At 35.6% G+C, this 14,434-nt stretch overlaps 1 protein-coding gene across 9 annotated transcripts in view; it reads right to left on the bottom strand.

Annotated features, from left to right (window-relative positions):
- The window catches only part of SYNJ1 (synaptojanin 1), a 117,219-nt gene that overhangs the window by 79,103 nt on the left and 23,682 nt on the right, over positions 1–14,434 (bottom strand). For 5 of the 9 annotated variants that reach the window (XM_074970678.1, XM_074970685.1, XM_074970690.1 and 2 more), the window contains exons 9-13: positions 12,785–12,954; positions 10,643–10,724; positions 6,087–6,239; positions 3,026–3,191; positions 1,761–1,784 (exon numbers count right to left, since the gene is read on the bottom strand). In XM_074970678.1, coding sequence (XP_074826779.1) covers positions 1,761–1,784; positions 3,026–3,191; positions 6,087–6,239; positions 10,643–10,724; positions 12,785–12,954 — 595 coding nt within the window. The remainder of the gene's footprint in view (positions 1–1,760; positions 1,785–3,025; positions 3,192–6,086; positions 6,240–10,642; positions 10,725–12,784; positions 12,955–14,434) is intronic. The other 4 variants (XM_074970681.1, XM_074970708.1, XM_074970715.1 and 1 more) reach the window with 2 other exon arrangements.

Genomic DNA, 14,434 nt, shown 5'->3' with positions numbered 1-14,434 from the left:
TTTCCGAGTTCTTAAAAAGAGGGGAAAAAAAGGCATGTGCAACTACAATGACCCCTGCCACGCATTATCAATGCAAATGAGCTACAGGAGTAGCCGGATTAGCTTTGGAACAGCAGTAGGCTGTTGTGTGTGTGTATCAAGCACTCGAGAATACTGATGGCTACTAAACATTAAGGGTATGTCTACACTGCAATAAAATACCCACAGCTGGCCTGTGTCAGGTGACTTGGGCTCACGGGGTTCGGGCTGCAGGGCTATAAAATTGCAGAGTGGACAATTGGGCTTGGGCTGGAGCCCAGGGTCTGGAACCCTACCATCTTATAGTGTCCCAGAGCCCAGGGTCCAGCCCACGCATGAATGTTTACACTGCAATTTTATAGCCCAAGCCTCATGAGCCAGAATCAGCTGACATGGGCCAGCCAGGGGTGTTTCATTGAAGTATAGACATCACCTGTTTACATATTCGGGAGTAGCCCCATTTCATAGGCTACATACTCAAGTGAATTCACAATATTTCTTCCATGCAGAAACAGTACTGTGGTAGATATATGTAAGCACTTTACAGGATAATCCTACCAAGTCAGCAACATGTCTTGCACAACTTACTAATATGATGACTGCATTTAGGTAGTTAATGAACAAGATGACTGTATGTACACTTCCACCTCCGGGGTCAGGTTCTTGAGGCTGAGCAGAGTTACAAGACCCATTGAAGCCTTTAGTTCCCATACCATATTTTCTGCTTCTCTCTTATATTCTGCAAATGATTCAATGTGTAAAACTATGCAAGTCGCTTAGGGCTTGTCCACACGGAGACTCAGTGTACAGCCAGCTAGGGTATGAAGTTACAGCACACTAGCCTGCTGCACATCACTGGCCATGTGAACCCTGGTCACGTGCACTAGGGAACTTTTAGTGCACGACAGCAAGGTCCACATGGCAACAGGATCCACAGCAGGCTAGCGCGCTCTAAGTTTACCTCCCAGCTTGCTGTATGCTAAGTCTCTGTATGGACATGTTGAAGGTCTCTTGTGCCTCAGATTTCCCGTCAGTAAAGCAAGAATAATACTGTAGGGAGTTGTGAGGCTTAATGTTAATTAATGTTTATAAAATGTTTTGTGTTTTATCCTTCAGATAGAAGAAATCATATATCTAATTACAATGTATTATTGTTAAATAGTAGGGTTCTAAGCTTTAAGTGTAATGTATAACTGAAAGTTGTGCCTGAACAATACATCACATATCTCACAGTGGAGAGAGTGGGTAACCAATTAGATCTTTACCTGTGACATATTCTGAACTTAGTTAATTGTGTGCAAGAACACAAAACCAGTAAGAGATATTCTTTAAAAGCAAGTTAGCCGACGTTAACAGTACTTAAAACTGTGACTGTTCTAAAGATATTGCTATTGTATATTACTCCTTATCCTAGCTGAAATATTGGTTTTGACTAAAAACAAAAGTTTCCTTTGCAACTTGAAAGAAGCAGTCTCTGAAAAATAGCCATTAAATTTGTCATCACACTCCCACACAAACTAAATGTGTTTTATTTCCCCTTTCCCCATATTACACAACCATCCCCAACTTTCTGGTAGGTACATAAGTGCAGAGTCCAGAAAATCTGAAGGCAAAGCAGATTTGGTTTCTTGCCTAAGATTACACAAACAGAACGAGCGAATTCTTAATCAGGAACCCAAGAAGAAGCTAGGGAAGAACAATAATTGCTCAGATGTTTCTGGCTTAAATTTACTATACTATACCTGATTGCAATGACTGCTCTGAAACTATGGATGCAGCAAGAAGAAAACAAGAAGAAATTAGTAAACAATTATGCTTTAAAAACTGTAGTGCTATGAGAATATATTCTGAAATATAACTTCTGTAACAATTTTTTGGCTTTATCAGTTCAAACATATATTTATGTGTGCTAAAAAATCCCAACACTTGCATCTAGATGTTTAAAAAGCTCCACAATGGTCATTAACTAATGTTCCTATTCTGGTGAACCCTTTAATTTAAAATGATTTGCATGATGGCCAGGTAACCCTATTGTTAATAGGCCACATGATCATGTGAAAAAAAAAATCCACATTTTCTGAACAGACTCTCTTGTTCCTTGGGCTAACAGCATCTGTGTGCACTGAACAGACAGCTTGCATTCAGCAGTAGGATTGAGAAGAAACGAGCAGAGTCAATCCAGAACAACATTCAGTCAGTTTCAGGGTGACACTGAATTGCTCTAGGAGACTCATCTAACACTCCTCAGCTGCACGGAAGATTGTAATGATACGGAGTCTTGCTGTGTATCAACCAGGGCAAAAAAAGAGGGGGCCAAGGGGTGAAGACTTTCAGGGATTCAAGCAGCAAATAAACCATCCAGAGTTATAACTTTATTTTTCCCCTAATCAATGCACTACTTTAACTGTTCAGTGAAATGCCTTAGAAAACTGACATTGCAATAAACACTAGTATTCTGAAATAAAACTTGACTGTAAAAAGAGGTGTTTTCCAAACAATTTAACAAAATTTATTGGGAATATATTTTCCAACTGGGAATTCCCTTCACTATGAATATGACATGATAGATGAAGACATCCAGCTCCCAACTGGAAAAAAAAAGGTAGAAAGTTTTAATAAACCAGGAATTTTGGTTTCTCAAATTAGATATGTAATTATTTAGGTTTTTAATTGTTATAAAACAAAGTTTGAGAAAAATAATTACATCTATAAGCTGTCTATTAAAAGTACAGTACTTGTCTGACAAACCTAGTTATTTTCTAAAAAATGTAGTTTACAAATATTTATCCCTTGTACCATCCCACCTCTACAACTAGCCACACTATATAAGTAGCACAGAAACCATCACTGCAAGTTAGCCTGGCAATATTAGGAAAACATAAGAATCTATACTTTTAAACAAACAGATTATTTGACATTTATACTTTTAAATAATGCTTAGAAACAGAATCTGCGTAATTTTATTAGCATCAAGAGTTATCAGAGTAAAATCCTGAAATGCACATACCACGTAAACTGCTGGTGGTTAAGAGAGCCCGTGCTTTATCTGCTAAATCACTATTTAGGGTATTCCCCAATAACAAAACATCAATGGCCTCCTGCTTGGAGCTATCAAAAAAGTTATTTTGAATTGTTCTGGTCACAGAACGAGCACCATCCTTCAGCTTTCCAGCCTGTTAGGGAGGAAGATTATAAAATATTTTACACTGGAAATAACTCCTAAAACACTGGCAATACTCATTCACATATTTTGAAATTTCAATTTCTAATTTTTACCATTAGTGAGTTGATTTACTTTAAATGCTAAAATAACTCCAACTTCCGGCTTTACCGTAATATGTCTGCATTATGTAATTTTTTCCTTCCGCAAAAGTCACAACAATTCTGAGATGTCAAGGCACATTTAAAAACCAAATTATTCCAGTAAAAGAGTGGAGAAGAATATTACTTTTACCTAAGTTCTTGGTCTTCAAAATAAATTCACACAGTGCAATGTTTAGACCATGCGATGGAATTTTGGGCTTTTCCCCAAATAATGGGAGATGAACAAGCACATGAAACCAAAACATTCTTATAAATACTGTATTTTTTATTTATATTAATATATATATATATAGGGATGTATGCATTCACAATTAATGTTATGAAATATCTATGTTTAACTATGGGGCTGTTTAACTGCAGCAGACACATCTGGCACAGGCTGGAGCCTGAACATCTACAACACAATTAAACAGCGCCAATTAAATGGCCCAAGCCCGAGTCAGCTGACATGAGAGGATGATATAGTCACATCAGGCATGCCTGACATTTCATTCAGTGGTGTACGCACAGTCAGTACTGCATGTAGACTATACTCCTTTATGGATGTTGCATGGGATTATATTCTCTACAGAACTGTAAATTTATGGCTTGCATTATTTGCAGAGGACACTTCAGAGCATACTATACTTAAAAACAAAGTTTTAAGAAAGCTCAAAATCATCCCACTATTTAGGTCTGTGGAGCTTAATATAGAATAGCAAAAGAAGCTATTCTGTTGTCAAGGTTAAAAGGAAGTGAACTGGCATCATGGTTTTTAAAAACTTATGGATGAAGTGTTCTTGTGGTAAAGTTGTTTCACTATTTTACCATAACTTTTTTTTTTTTTTAAATAATAACAACAGGCTGTTTCCTCTCTATCAGACAATGTACAGAATGTATGACATCATCTAAAAAACACTCACCATTCACATTTCAGGCAATTAATTGAAAGGAACCCAGAGAAAGCAAAAGAAAGAGTAGTTAAGGTGTTAGATTTAAATGAATATAATAGTCCTTAAAGTGAGATTCTTCTATCTATCGTATATTTATACATTTCAATTTAAAGGTAGAATCTTTTCATATCTTAAAATGTGGGGTTTTTGTTTGTTTGTTTTTTTAACTTTTAAGCACTCTTGGACCTTGAAGAATCAAAATTACATACAAATGACAACTATACAGATTACAAACAAGCTTTGAGAAGTCAGGATAGAAACCTACCAGCAATATTTTTATGTATATTAAAAACACACCACTGAAGCAGATTATAGTTCACTCGGGATCGAGATGTGTTACCAAAAATAATCTCATATATTGCAGTGCTTTGTGAGTATTACTGTTTCTTTTAGAACAGATGGACCTTTACCAGGCAGAATGAGCTGTACCTGACCAAAGAGTACTTTTGAACTAGCAAAGAAGGTAATGTTGTACAAGGAATATTTATAACTTGCAAACAGGAACAAGATATAGTGTGCCTATACAGAAACCAGCAAAGTGAATGAAATGCTAAATAATCAGAAGCATGACAGAGAAGCATTAATTTAATTGAACAAACATACATATAAGGCCTAAGGAGAAAAAAAGTCAGGAAACAGGGAGAAACCCTTAAGTTTCCAGGGTCTGGGTCACACTGCTAGCACAGAAAATAGAATTAAAAATACTGGGCCAAACTCTACCCTCAGAGGAACATAAACAATTCCCAAATCAATGGGACTTGCATGTATCAATCTAAAAGGCAGAATCTGATCTATCAGTTAACTAATTTTTATGCAGCCTATTGCTATTGATAGCTACATGTACACAGGATTTCTGACATTATGGAGGATTAACTGAAGTATGGTGGAAAAACAAAATAGTTAAATAAGGTCTAAATATTAATGACACAATGAAGATAGAAATGCAGATCCGAGAGACTGCAAAGAAGAGTATTCTTGTACATGAAGAATTGCATGAGAGTGAAAAAGGACACATTGGAGGAATTAAGAGAGGGGTATAACTGTTATGGTTCAACATTTGCTATATATCACCTGATAAGAAAAAGAAAGAAAAAACATTTGTGAAAAGAAAAAAATAGCATTTGGTGATTTGAACAACTTGTGTATTAACTGGGACAAAATAGGCTGAAGAAATAAAATGAACCATACGCGGGGAAGCAGCACAAAATTGCACATTACGAGAAGGAAAACTAGAAAAGGAACTGCTTGTTTGTTTTTTTTCCTCCCAGTAACCAGAAAACTAGAAAAGGTACAGCTGAAGGAACACAAACCATGATCTAGTCAAATTAACATGGTGAATAGAAGAGATAGGAAAAAGACCAACCAGAGTAAATGCAAGAATTATTACTTTATTTCACAATATGTTCAACTGAAAGTTGATATGTTGGATGAAATTAATGCAGTTGAAGGAAAGGGCCCAGAGAGGAAACAAACTATGCAAAGAAACTAGTGTGGATTGAACATATATCTTCTGATGCTGCAATGTGAATTGACCTGGGCGTCTTCTCTAAGCCTCTCTACTCTCTAAAGAGAGTACTAACCAGGAATAGGGGGAAAATTCAAACTGAGAAAGATGTTACTGAAACATTATTTGTTTGTTAAGTAGGACTTATTTTTTATTTTAATGCAATTTTATCTTTTTTTGATTACACCATTACTTTTTACAAAAGTACATTTAAAAAAGGAAAACCCTCACAGTAATGGCATTTATGGTAAAAGGAAACACTCACTTGAAATACTGCTAAAATGTTTATTATTAAAAAGTGCTTTTACCTTAGCCTTTCCTTCAAGAGCTCCAGTTCCTGCATATATTTTACTGACGGAATCACCATTCACAGACCACATGGACCGGAAAACTTCCTGGAAGCGAGTAACCAACTGAGGCTTCTCAGCTAACCCTAAAACCTCCAGTTGCTTTGTTAGCATCTGCAACAGTTCAAGAGAAGGCTCATGAAGTGAATACATTAAAATATATATTGTCAAATTCTCCCTTTAAAAAAAAAAAAAGGCATTTACTTTAACTCTGCATTCAGGAGAAAATGACACTATATCATGTTAAAGTCTTTCACAGCAGCATAACATATTAAAAAAAGTCAAACCAGAAAAAGCTAGTTAGATATAGGTGGTCTTTCAATGTTTTAATCTAAAAATGTCATGGTAATATCATAACCTTATCTTTTATTTCCAGGTGTTTAATTCTGCATTAGTATCCAAATGGAGTTTACTCTACATTCTTCCTATCAGAGCCACAGCTAAGTCTCAGAGTATCACTGACCTTTCCTAACAGAATGCAATGGATGTAGAGCTCTGTGATACTAAAATGAGTAAGACAGCAATGTCTTTTGTGGTTCACTTTATCTTCCCTCAAATTTCTACTAAGAGTCAAGAAGCAAACTTCAAATCACTATTCTTATATTCACTGTAGGCAGGATGTTAATTTATCAAGTAAGCTTTATAAATTACAGTTGCACTAGTTTAAAACCGTGTCAGACATATATGTCCCACAGGCAGATCTAGCTCCTAGGATCTTTCCGTCTAGACAGCCTTCTCAAAGGCGTCTACCTGCCAGGTATAGCTGAAAAGGTCTGGGAAGGATTTGGAGATAAAGTGGGAGGAGATCTGCCTGACTGGGCCCTAGCAGCAATTTTTATAGACGCCACTGCCACCTCCACAATGCCACACATAAAAGTTCAGAGGAACAGATATTTCTTTTGCTGTCCAATCCCTGATGTAATCACTGAACTCTACTGGAACAGACTCAGCTGGATATCTACTTCCTCTTGTACCCAGCTGCTGTTTCCCAATATCAGGTTTGGGGAAGCAGCTTCTCTTATGTTCTCTCTCCTCACTCGCTGCCTATACCAAAAAGGAGAAAGGGGGACATTTTCCAAATTGTGGGGGAGAAACAACTCATGGAGATAGGAAAAGGGGGTGGGGGAAGGAAAGGAGGTTGAGAAAAGAGAGTAGAGAAAAATTCCCAAAGAAGCAGGGAGAGCAGCAAATGGGGTAGGACAAATCCCCAGAAGAAGGGAAAGAATTATGCCAACTCTTGCAATTTTATCGTGAGTCTCATGACATCCGGTATTTTTATAAAAGTCCCAGTTTCTGGAGTCATGCAATCACATGGGAATTTCTTTCATTAAAAAAAGAAAGGAAAAGAAAGATTCTAGCCCTTATGGTTATGGATATGGATATAAGCTTTAAAACAAACATTAAAATGTTCAAAAAACAGAAGGCAAATAGGATTTTTTTTTAAATGTTGTGATTTTTAAAGTAATCATGATTTTTGAACACCTGGGGTTGGCAATGCTGTGAAGGATGCAGATAGAAAAGAGATTTGGGGAAGAATCCTAAAGTTGTATAGTTAGGGTGAAGGGAGAAGAGAAATGTCCAAAGTGGGGCAGCGGTTGGAGGAAAAAAACTACAGTGTGGCTATGGAAACACAGCGGGAACTAGCGGTAAGCTAATTGGAAGAGAAAAAACAGGCTTCCTGCATGCACTGTCTTTTTAAATTTTCCTTAAATAAAGATTTTTTTTAAAAGTATTTCATTTAAATACAATTAAAGAGGCTCATTCAACAGTTGGAGAAGACTGAAAAAATTGCCACTTGCTGGTGAGCTTTATATTCCCAGCTCATGAATTTTAACTGAAAAGGTAATGTGGCCCTCAACACAGAATGAGTTGGACATTTCTGCTGTAATGAAATTAGCGACTTTACTCCAGATTTACACTGGTACAAGAGAACAAAACGTAGACCTGTAAATATAAAATTGCTATATATTTTGATTCAAGTGAGTGTCAGGTGTCTGTTTTCTACAAAACAGACAACTGAAATGCATATAAAACGTGAGAAATGATTATTCCATACAGGTCTTCCTAGCTCACCCAGCTGGACTACTTCAGAACCTGAGTATCCGTCTACCATGAACTGTCAAGCTCAAAACTATGATGGACACAGATTTAGGATCAAAAAGGATCTTCTTTAAGGTTACAATCTCTGTATCTTTTCCATGACAAGATCAATATGGGATAGATATATGGATGAACGAATACTTAAAGTAATCAAATTCTTTTTTACAGTACACACTGTGAATTAAGTCATACAGAAAGAGAAGAATTTCAAAACCAACCAAGATTAATATATATTAATAACAGACCCCAACTGGCATGTTTTTCCCTTTATTTCTCAGAGTTCTATAACATGAACATTGTAATAATTCCCTGCAGTACAGGCAGCTGAAACACTACAAAACCTTAGATCTTTCAAGCTTTGGTTAGATCCACCATCTGCCTATGGATGGGACACGTTAACAGTGAAGAAAACAAAAAATCAGATAAAGTTTCAATTCAGTGGACTATTTGACTAGAACATCATTGTACAGGCAAACTACTATAATCAAAGCTCTATGTATTTGGCAGACAATTCAACTTAAATTTTGCTTCAAAGTCACTGGATTCTACAGCTTTCCATTCAAAATTCTGCAGAATTTTCATATGTTAAAATCGGAGGGTTTTATTAAATTAGAAGAAAAAAAAATCTCTTAAGTACAGTAGTCTTGTTTATTTTTATATTAATTTAGTTTCAGTGTCCACACATTTCTATTTTTAAATATGTTGCAGGTTTTCATGTTTAGGTTTCAGAATTAACCATTTATTAAGATGAGTGGAGCACAGCAACTCTCTCAAAGCTATCGTTTCAGGCTGTCTACAAACTCAAGCATCACTGCATCAGTTTACATTCAGTTCATGTTTTCAAGCTTTGCTTTATAACCTTGAACACGAGAAATTTTTTTTTTTTTTTTTTTTTAAATATTAAAGCTGATATCCTGGAGCACAATTTTACAGAAAATACTGAATTCTAGAGTGAATTCACAACCACAGATTTGGGGCCAGGGTGGATAAAAATCAATTATTAAAAAAAAAAAAAATTAAAAAAATCAGATTTTTTTTTATTTAAATCGGATTTTTTTGATAAAATGCTTGTTGAGGAAAAAAACTTATCTAAAGATTATTTTAATTAAGATACATTATAGCTCAAAGATCTCTCATCATGGAATAGGGATTATAAATTCTAATTCTATAGTATGAAACAATATATTCATGTAATATTTAAGAAAAATTTTGTAAATGAGTTCCAATAGTTCATGGATTACAGACCCAATCTTATGGGATTCCAGGGGCTTCCGTATAGATTATTTAGGTTAATCTTTCTATCTATCCAGTGGGACTCAGTGCTAAGTCTAGAAGATACCATCAGAGATGTTTAGTTTTGCAGTTCTCAAACTGTGGATTTGTGTCTCCAGAGATAACATGCTTGTTAACAGCAAAAAAGACTTCAACCCTATTGTCCCGCTGTGTACACAGTCAGTCCTTTACCTCTCTCTAAAATTGCAAAGTTTCAAAAAGTTCAATGAACAGAAGATTGTTGTGGGTGGAATAGATCTGGACAAGGAGAAGAAGTCTGGAGATAAATGTGAGAAGGGAGGGACAGGCAGTAGAAACAAAAGTGAAACTGTTTGAGCAGCATATTCCAGAAGTCTTGAGGTCTTTCTGAGTGTAGCCTTCATTGATTTGAGATCTACCATACCATTCTCTCACTAGAAGGGAAAACCTATAATGGCAGCAGGCCGTAAAAGAGATCCAATTTGGCTCTCATCTCTCGGAGTTGTGAAGAATATGTATTAAGGTTATAACAACCAACAAGAATGCACTTTTATGTAGAAATCCATGATTAAATAGAGTCTTCCTGACTAGTGATTTAAATCAAATCCACCCTGCTGGGGGCCCAACCGTAACATTCTCTATGTAATCCAAAACTCATGGACTAATGATGTTTCCTTGACAGCAGTACTGGTAACCATTTAGGACAGTAGCATGTGCACCAAAGACCTTTATCCACAGTGCTTACTATAAGTTCAATTTGAGGAATCTTAGTTGAACTCACAGCAAGTGCTATGGGTAATAAAGTGCTTTTGTGTGGGATTGTTGCAGTACTCCTCCTTTGGAATTGCAAGCCTGAAACTGAAAGGAAAAACAGATGGACATACAAAGAAAGGGGAATACATCAGTGGTAGTGGTCCAAAATATACTTTCCTTAAAACTGGTATACCACAATTTTTGTACTAAGAATTGTGAGCTACCAAGATATGTTAGCCCACTGAACTACAGGGCCATGCTACAAATCAGATTTTAACTCATAACTCGAGCATATTGTAATTAATCTTGCCTATTGACAATTATGGCAATTTTATCATTCAAGTATTACAGAAGCATCAGAATCAATCAGTGGTTACAAGTTCTACATCAAGAAATCTACATTATTTTCCTACCTCTAAGCCAAAGAAAGCCTGCACACTGTTTGTTCTATCCAGACAGTCCAAGCAGTTTGTCCTGATAGTACCACTTTGATATCTGTGCCAAGTACAACAAAATAAAGAGAAACACTGAAATAACTCAGTAAGACAAAGAACATCAAAGGACACCAAGGTCTTAAAGAGACGAGTAAATCAAGGCACTGTAATTGCAATGTTATTGTTATAAAAATACATTTATAACGTTGGCAGCTATAGCTCCACCAACAGTAACAAGACTGACATCTCTTTAGACAAGAGCAATTTATCTCCAGCAAATAAAACAAAGTCTTCCTTCAATTTTTTGGTGTGGTTCTTGTTTTCTGAAGTGTAATGCTGGAATGAACTCTCTTTCTAAACAACCCAAGAAATACAACATGCATTTTCTAAGTATTTCAGGGGTACTCACTTCTAGTTAAAACAAAACAAACATTAGAAAACAAAGCATTAGGAAAGTGCCCTGATTTGCTGAAATTAAAGTAAGACTGTAGTAAACTGTAAATGTAATAAAACTGCATCCAATACATTTCAACACTATCTTTGGGAAAACAAACAACTATAGAAATCTGGTTGACACAATAAAAGAAGAAAGAAAAATGAAGAGACTTATTTTCTATACTAGATTAACAATTTACCTACTGAGAAGAGATAAAACAAATAGGATGAACAGATTTTAAAAAGTTATAGCAAAACTTAAAAAATTTTGTATACCTACTGCAAGTCATAACTTAACATGTCTTAGCTCTGTTGTACTCCCTTAACTATTAAGAAGCTGACAAATATAGAAGGTATTTTAAAAAAAAATAATGTGTGTTGTCAATCATTTTGTTTATCTTTAATAAAGCTTAAAACAAACAATATTTTGGTAAAACTGGAAAAATGTATCTTAGGAGACAATTAAATATCTAGTTTCAGAGTAACAGCCGTGTTAGTCTGTATTCGCAAAAAGAAAAGGAGTACTTGTGGCACCTTAGAGACTAACCAATTTATTTCAGCATGAGCTTTCGTGAGCTACAGCTCACTTCATCGGATGCATACTGTGGAAACTGCAGAAGAGGTCTTCTGCAGTTTCCACAGTATGCATCCGATGAAGTGAGCTGTAGCTCACGAAAGCTCATGCTCAAATAAATTGGTTAGTCTCTAATTAAATATCTATAATCCTCCAAGAACAAACCTCTCTAAATTGGGTTTTATTTTGTTTTCCATCTCCTAATTATGCTAGAATGGACACTTATTGTGACAATACATATTTACTTCTACTGTAGTAAACAAAAAAGACTGCACTGGTCAAAATAAAGAGGGTAGTACTAAATCTAATTTGACAAGACAGAAACAGAGAGAAGAAAACAGGGCTGTTTGTTTTTCCAAGAGGACAACCTAATAAATCATTTTTACCCACACATCACAATTAAGACAGACTTCTAATTCTAGTTCTCTCAATGTCAAAAATTATAGTTTTTTGAAAAGGAAAAAGAAACTCTCAAACTGATATGGCTTTAAGGCTAATAAGATATTAAAATGTGATCGTGTGTTGGAGTAGATTTTAGGATATTTTATTATTCAGTAGAAAAAAGTCAATTTTTGTGGACAGCCCTCCGCAACCACATGGGAAACCCAGGCTCAGAAACAATTTAAGGGAATTAGTTCCATTGGCAAACAGCTGTCAGTCATTAAGTCTAAGTGCTATGCTCCATCACCAAAGATAATTTAGACAGTGTTAGTACCAAGAACAGGGAAAACTGGTTCTGCTCTCCCTGTCAAAAGTTACTTCCTTATCCTAAAAAGGAACAAGGACGATTGCATTAAATAAGCCAAAATGGTTGAGTTCAAAACAAAGACTTGAATCTGAAGTAAGCCTCCATTAATACTGGTATGAATTTAGTATCACCCTGGACTTTTAGAAACGATTCAGAAACAAGAAAACATGGCATACATTGACATATAAACACAAAATAACTGGTTCATATTTCAGTTTTAGGTCACCATCCTAGATAAATAAAAACAGTGTCTTCACACAAACAACCAGAAATATTTTTCTTCTATATTTGTGGCTAAAAGTGAAAAATTAAATTACGATCATATTCTGATTGTAGGAAAGTTACAGAAGTCATATAGTCAAACCTTTGAACTTCCTTTCCATCGAAATAAAAAAATCCACATTCTAAGAATTTTTGGACTTGAGGTTTAAGCACGCTGTGTAGTTTTTCTGCCTTTCCGCCTTTAACCATTTGATGATAGTCAAAGTTCACCATTTTGATATCAATAGCATGTTCAGAGGCTTTCAAGTGGCTCTGATATCAGGAAAGAGAGAGGAAAAAGTATAAATATACCAAGCAACAAACAGGGTGTTGGATTAGTATAAGCCAAATATGCCACCAATGTTAAGAAAGTTATTAACTCCATTTGTTCAGTATCTTTATCATTATCATTTTTTATAATAAAATGAGACACTTTTATGATATACTAACCCAAATCATTCTAATAAAATATAAACCAAGACTCTAAATGATTACAACGGAATTTTTGTGTTTTAATTTCCAAAACCAGAATCAGATTTACCTTCTACTTTAACATCATTAAAGCAGTGTAAGTATTGCAGCTTCTTCCACAAGTTAAGGTATTAGTAAGCTCATCAACCACGGCTGGGAAAAAAAACCATATGTTGACAAGTTGTCTGGTTTTAGAACTGAGGTTTGCAAACAGTGGCCCATGGACCAGTGACAGTCTGTGGGGAGCTGGTTGGTCACATAATGCCTACTCTCCTTGTTTTCAGCTGTTAAATTACATTTTAAAAAAACCAGGTAAAGTACAGTAACTGATTTCCTAATATTATTTTTGCATGTAAACAATTGCTGTAGTTGCCACATGTTATGTGATCACAAAAAGATGGGGAGGAAGCCTGCAGGATTGCAAATGTGAGAGTGACTCCAAGAGATGCACCCACGTGACCCATACTGAAAAAGTTTGAGATCCCAGGCCATAGACTGTTTCTTTGCAGCTTAATTCTACACATAGCTTATTTGTGATCTTAAATTGCCAATCTGCTCTGAAAAGTGACTTTGTATATGTTTTTGTCTCAATGCCTTCTGAGCTAATTTGCTCTCTTTACAAGTAAAACAATGGCTTTTTTTTTTTTTTTTTAAATGTACCAGACTGAAAATTCGTCCTAAAATCTGAAAGTCATCCTGGGTTCTTTCCTGCCCACACATCACCACTAAAGAATAAAAGAGTCTGCAAACCAAATTGTGATCTCAGTCACATTTGGACAACTCTACTGTTCTAATGGAGTTTAGAAGTTTAACCAAGAGCAAATTTTAACTTTGCCATTGGAACTTAGTTAATAATATTAGCCAAGAACATGCAGTGGCAGTCAAAAAAGAAAACAGAATGTTAGGAACCATTAGGAAAGGGATAGATAATAAGACAGAAAATATCATAATGCCACTATATAAATCCAGGGCACACCCACCCCTTGTATACTGTATGTAGTTCTGGTCCCGCATCTCAAAAATGATATATTAGAATTGGAAAAAGTACAGAGAAGGGCAACAAAAATCATTAGGAGTACGGAACAGCTTCTATATGAGGAGAGAGTAAAGAGACTGGAATTGTTCAGCTCGGAAAAGAGACGACTAAGTTGTCTGTGTGAAGTTGTTCAGAAGTCTGGAATGTTAAAAGTCGTGCTCATTCAGTAGTCAAAGATAAATGCAATTTTTTCAGAAGTGAAAATACACTTGCAACACTTTTAACTAAAAATGCCCATTTTGAGAT

This window comes from Natator depressus, chromosome 1 (assembly GCF_965152275.1).
Source record: "Natator depressus isolate rNatDep1 chromosome 1, rNatDep2.hap1, whole genome shotgun sequence".
NCBI classification, from domain to species: domain Eukaryota; kingdom Metazoa; phylum Chordata; order Testudines; family Cheloniidae; genus Natator; species Natator depressus.
The sequence above is the reverse complement of the archived record's forward strand: the minus strand, read 5'-3'. Positions and strand labels throughout refer to the sequence as shown.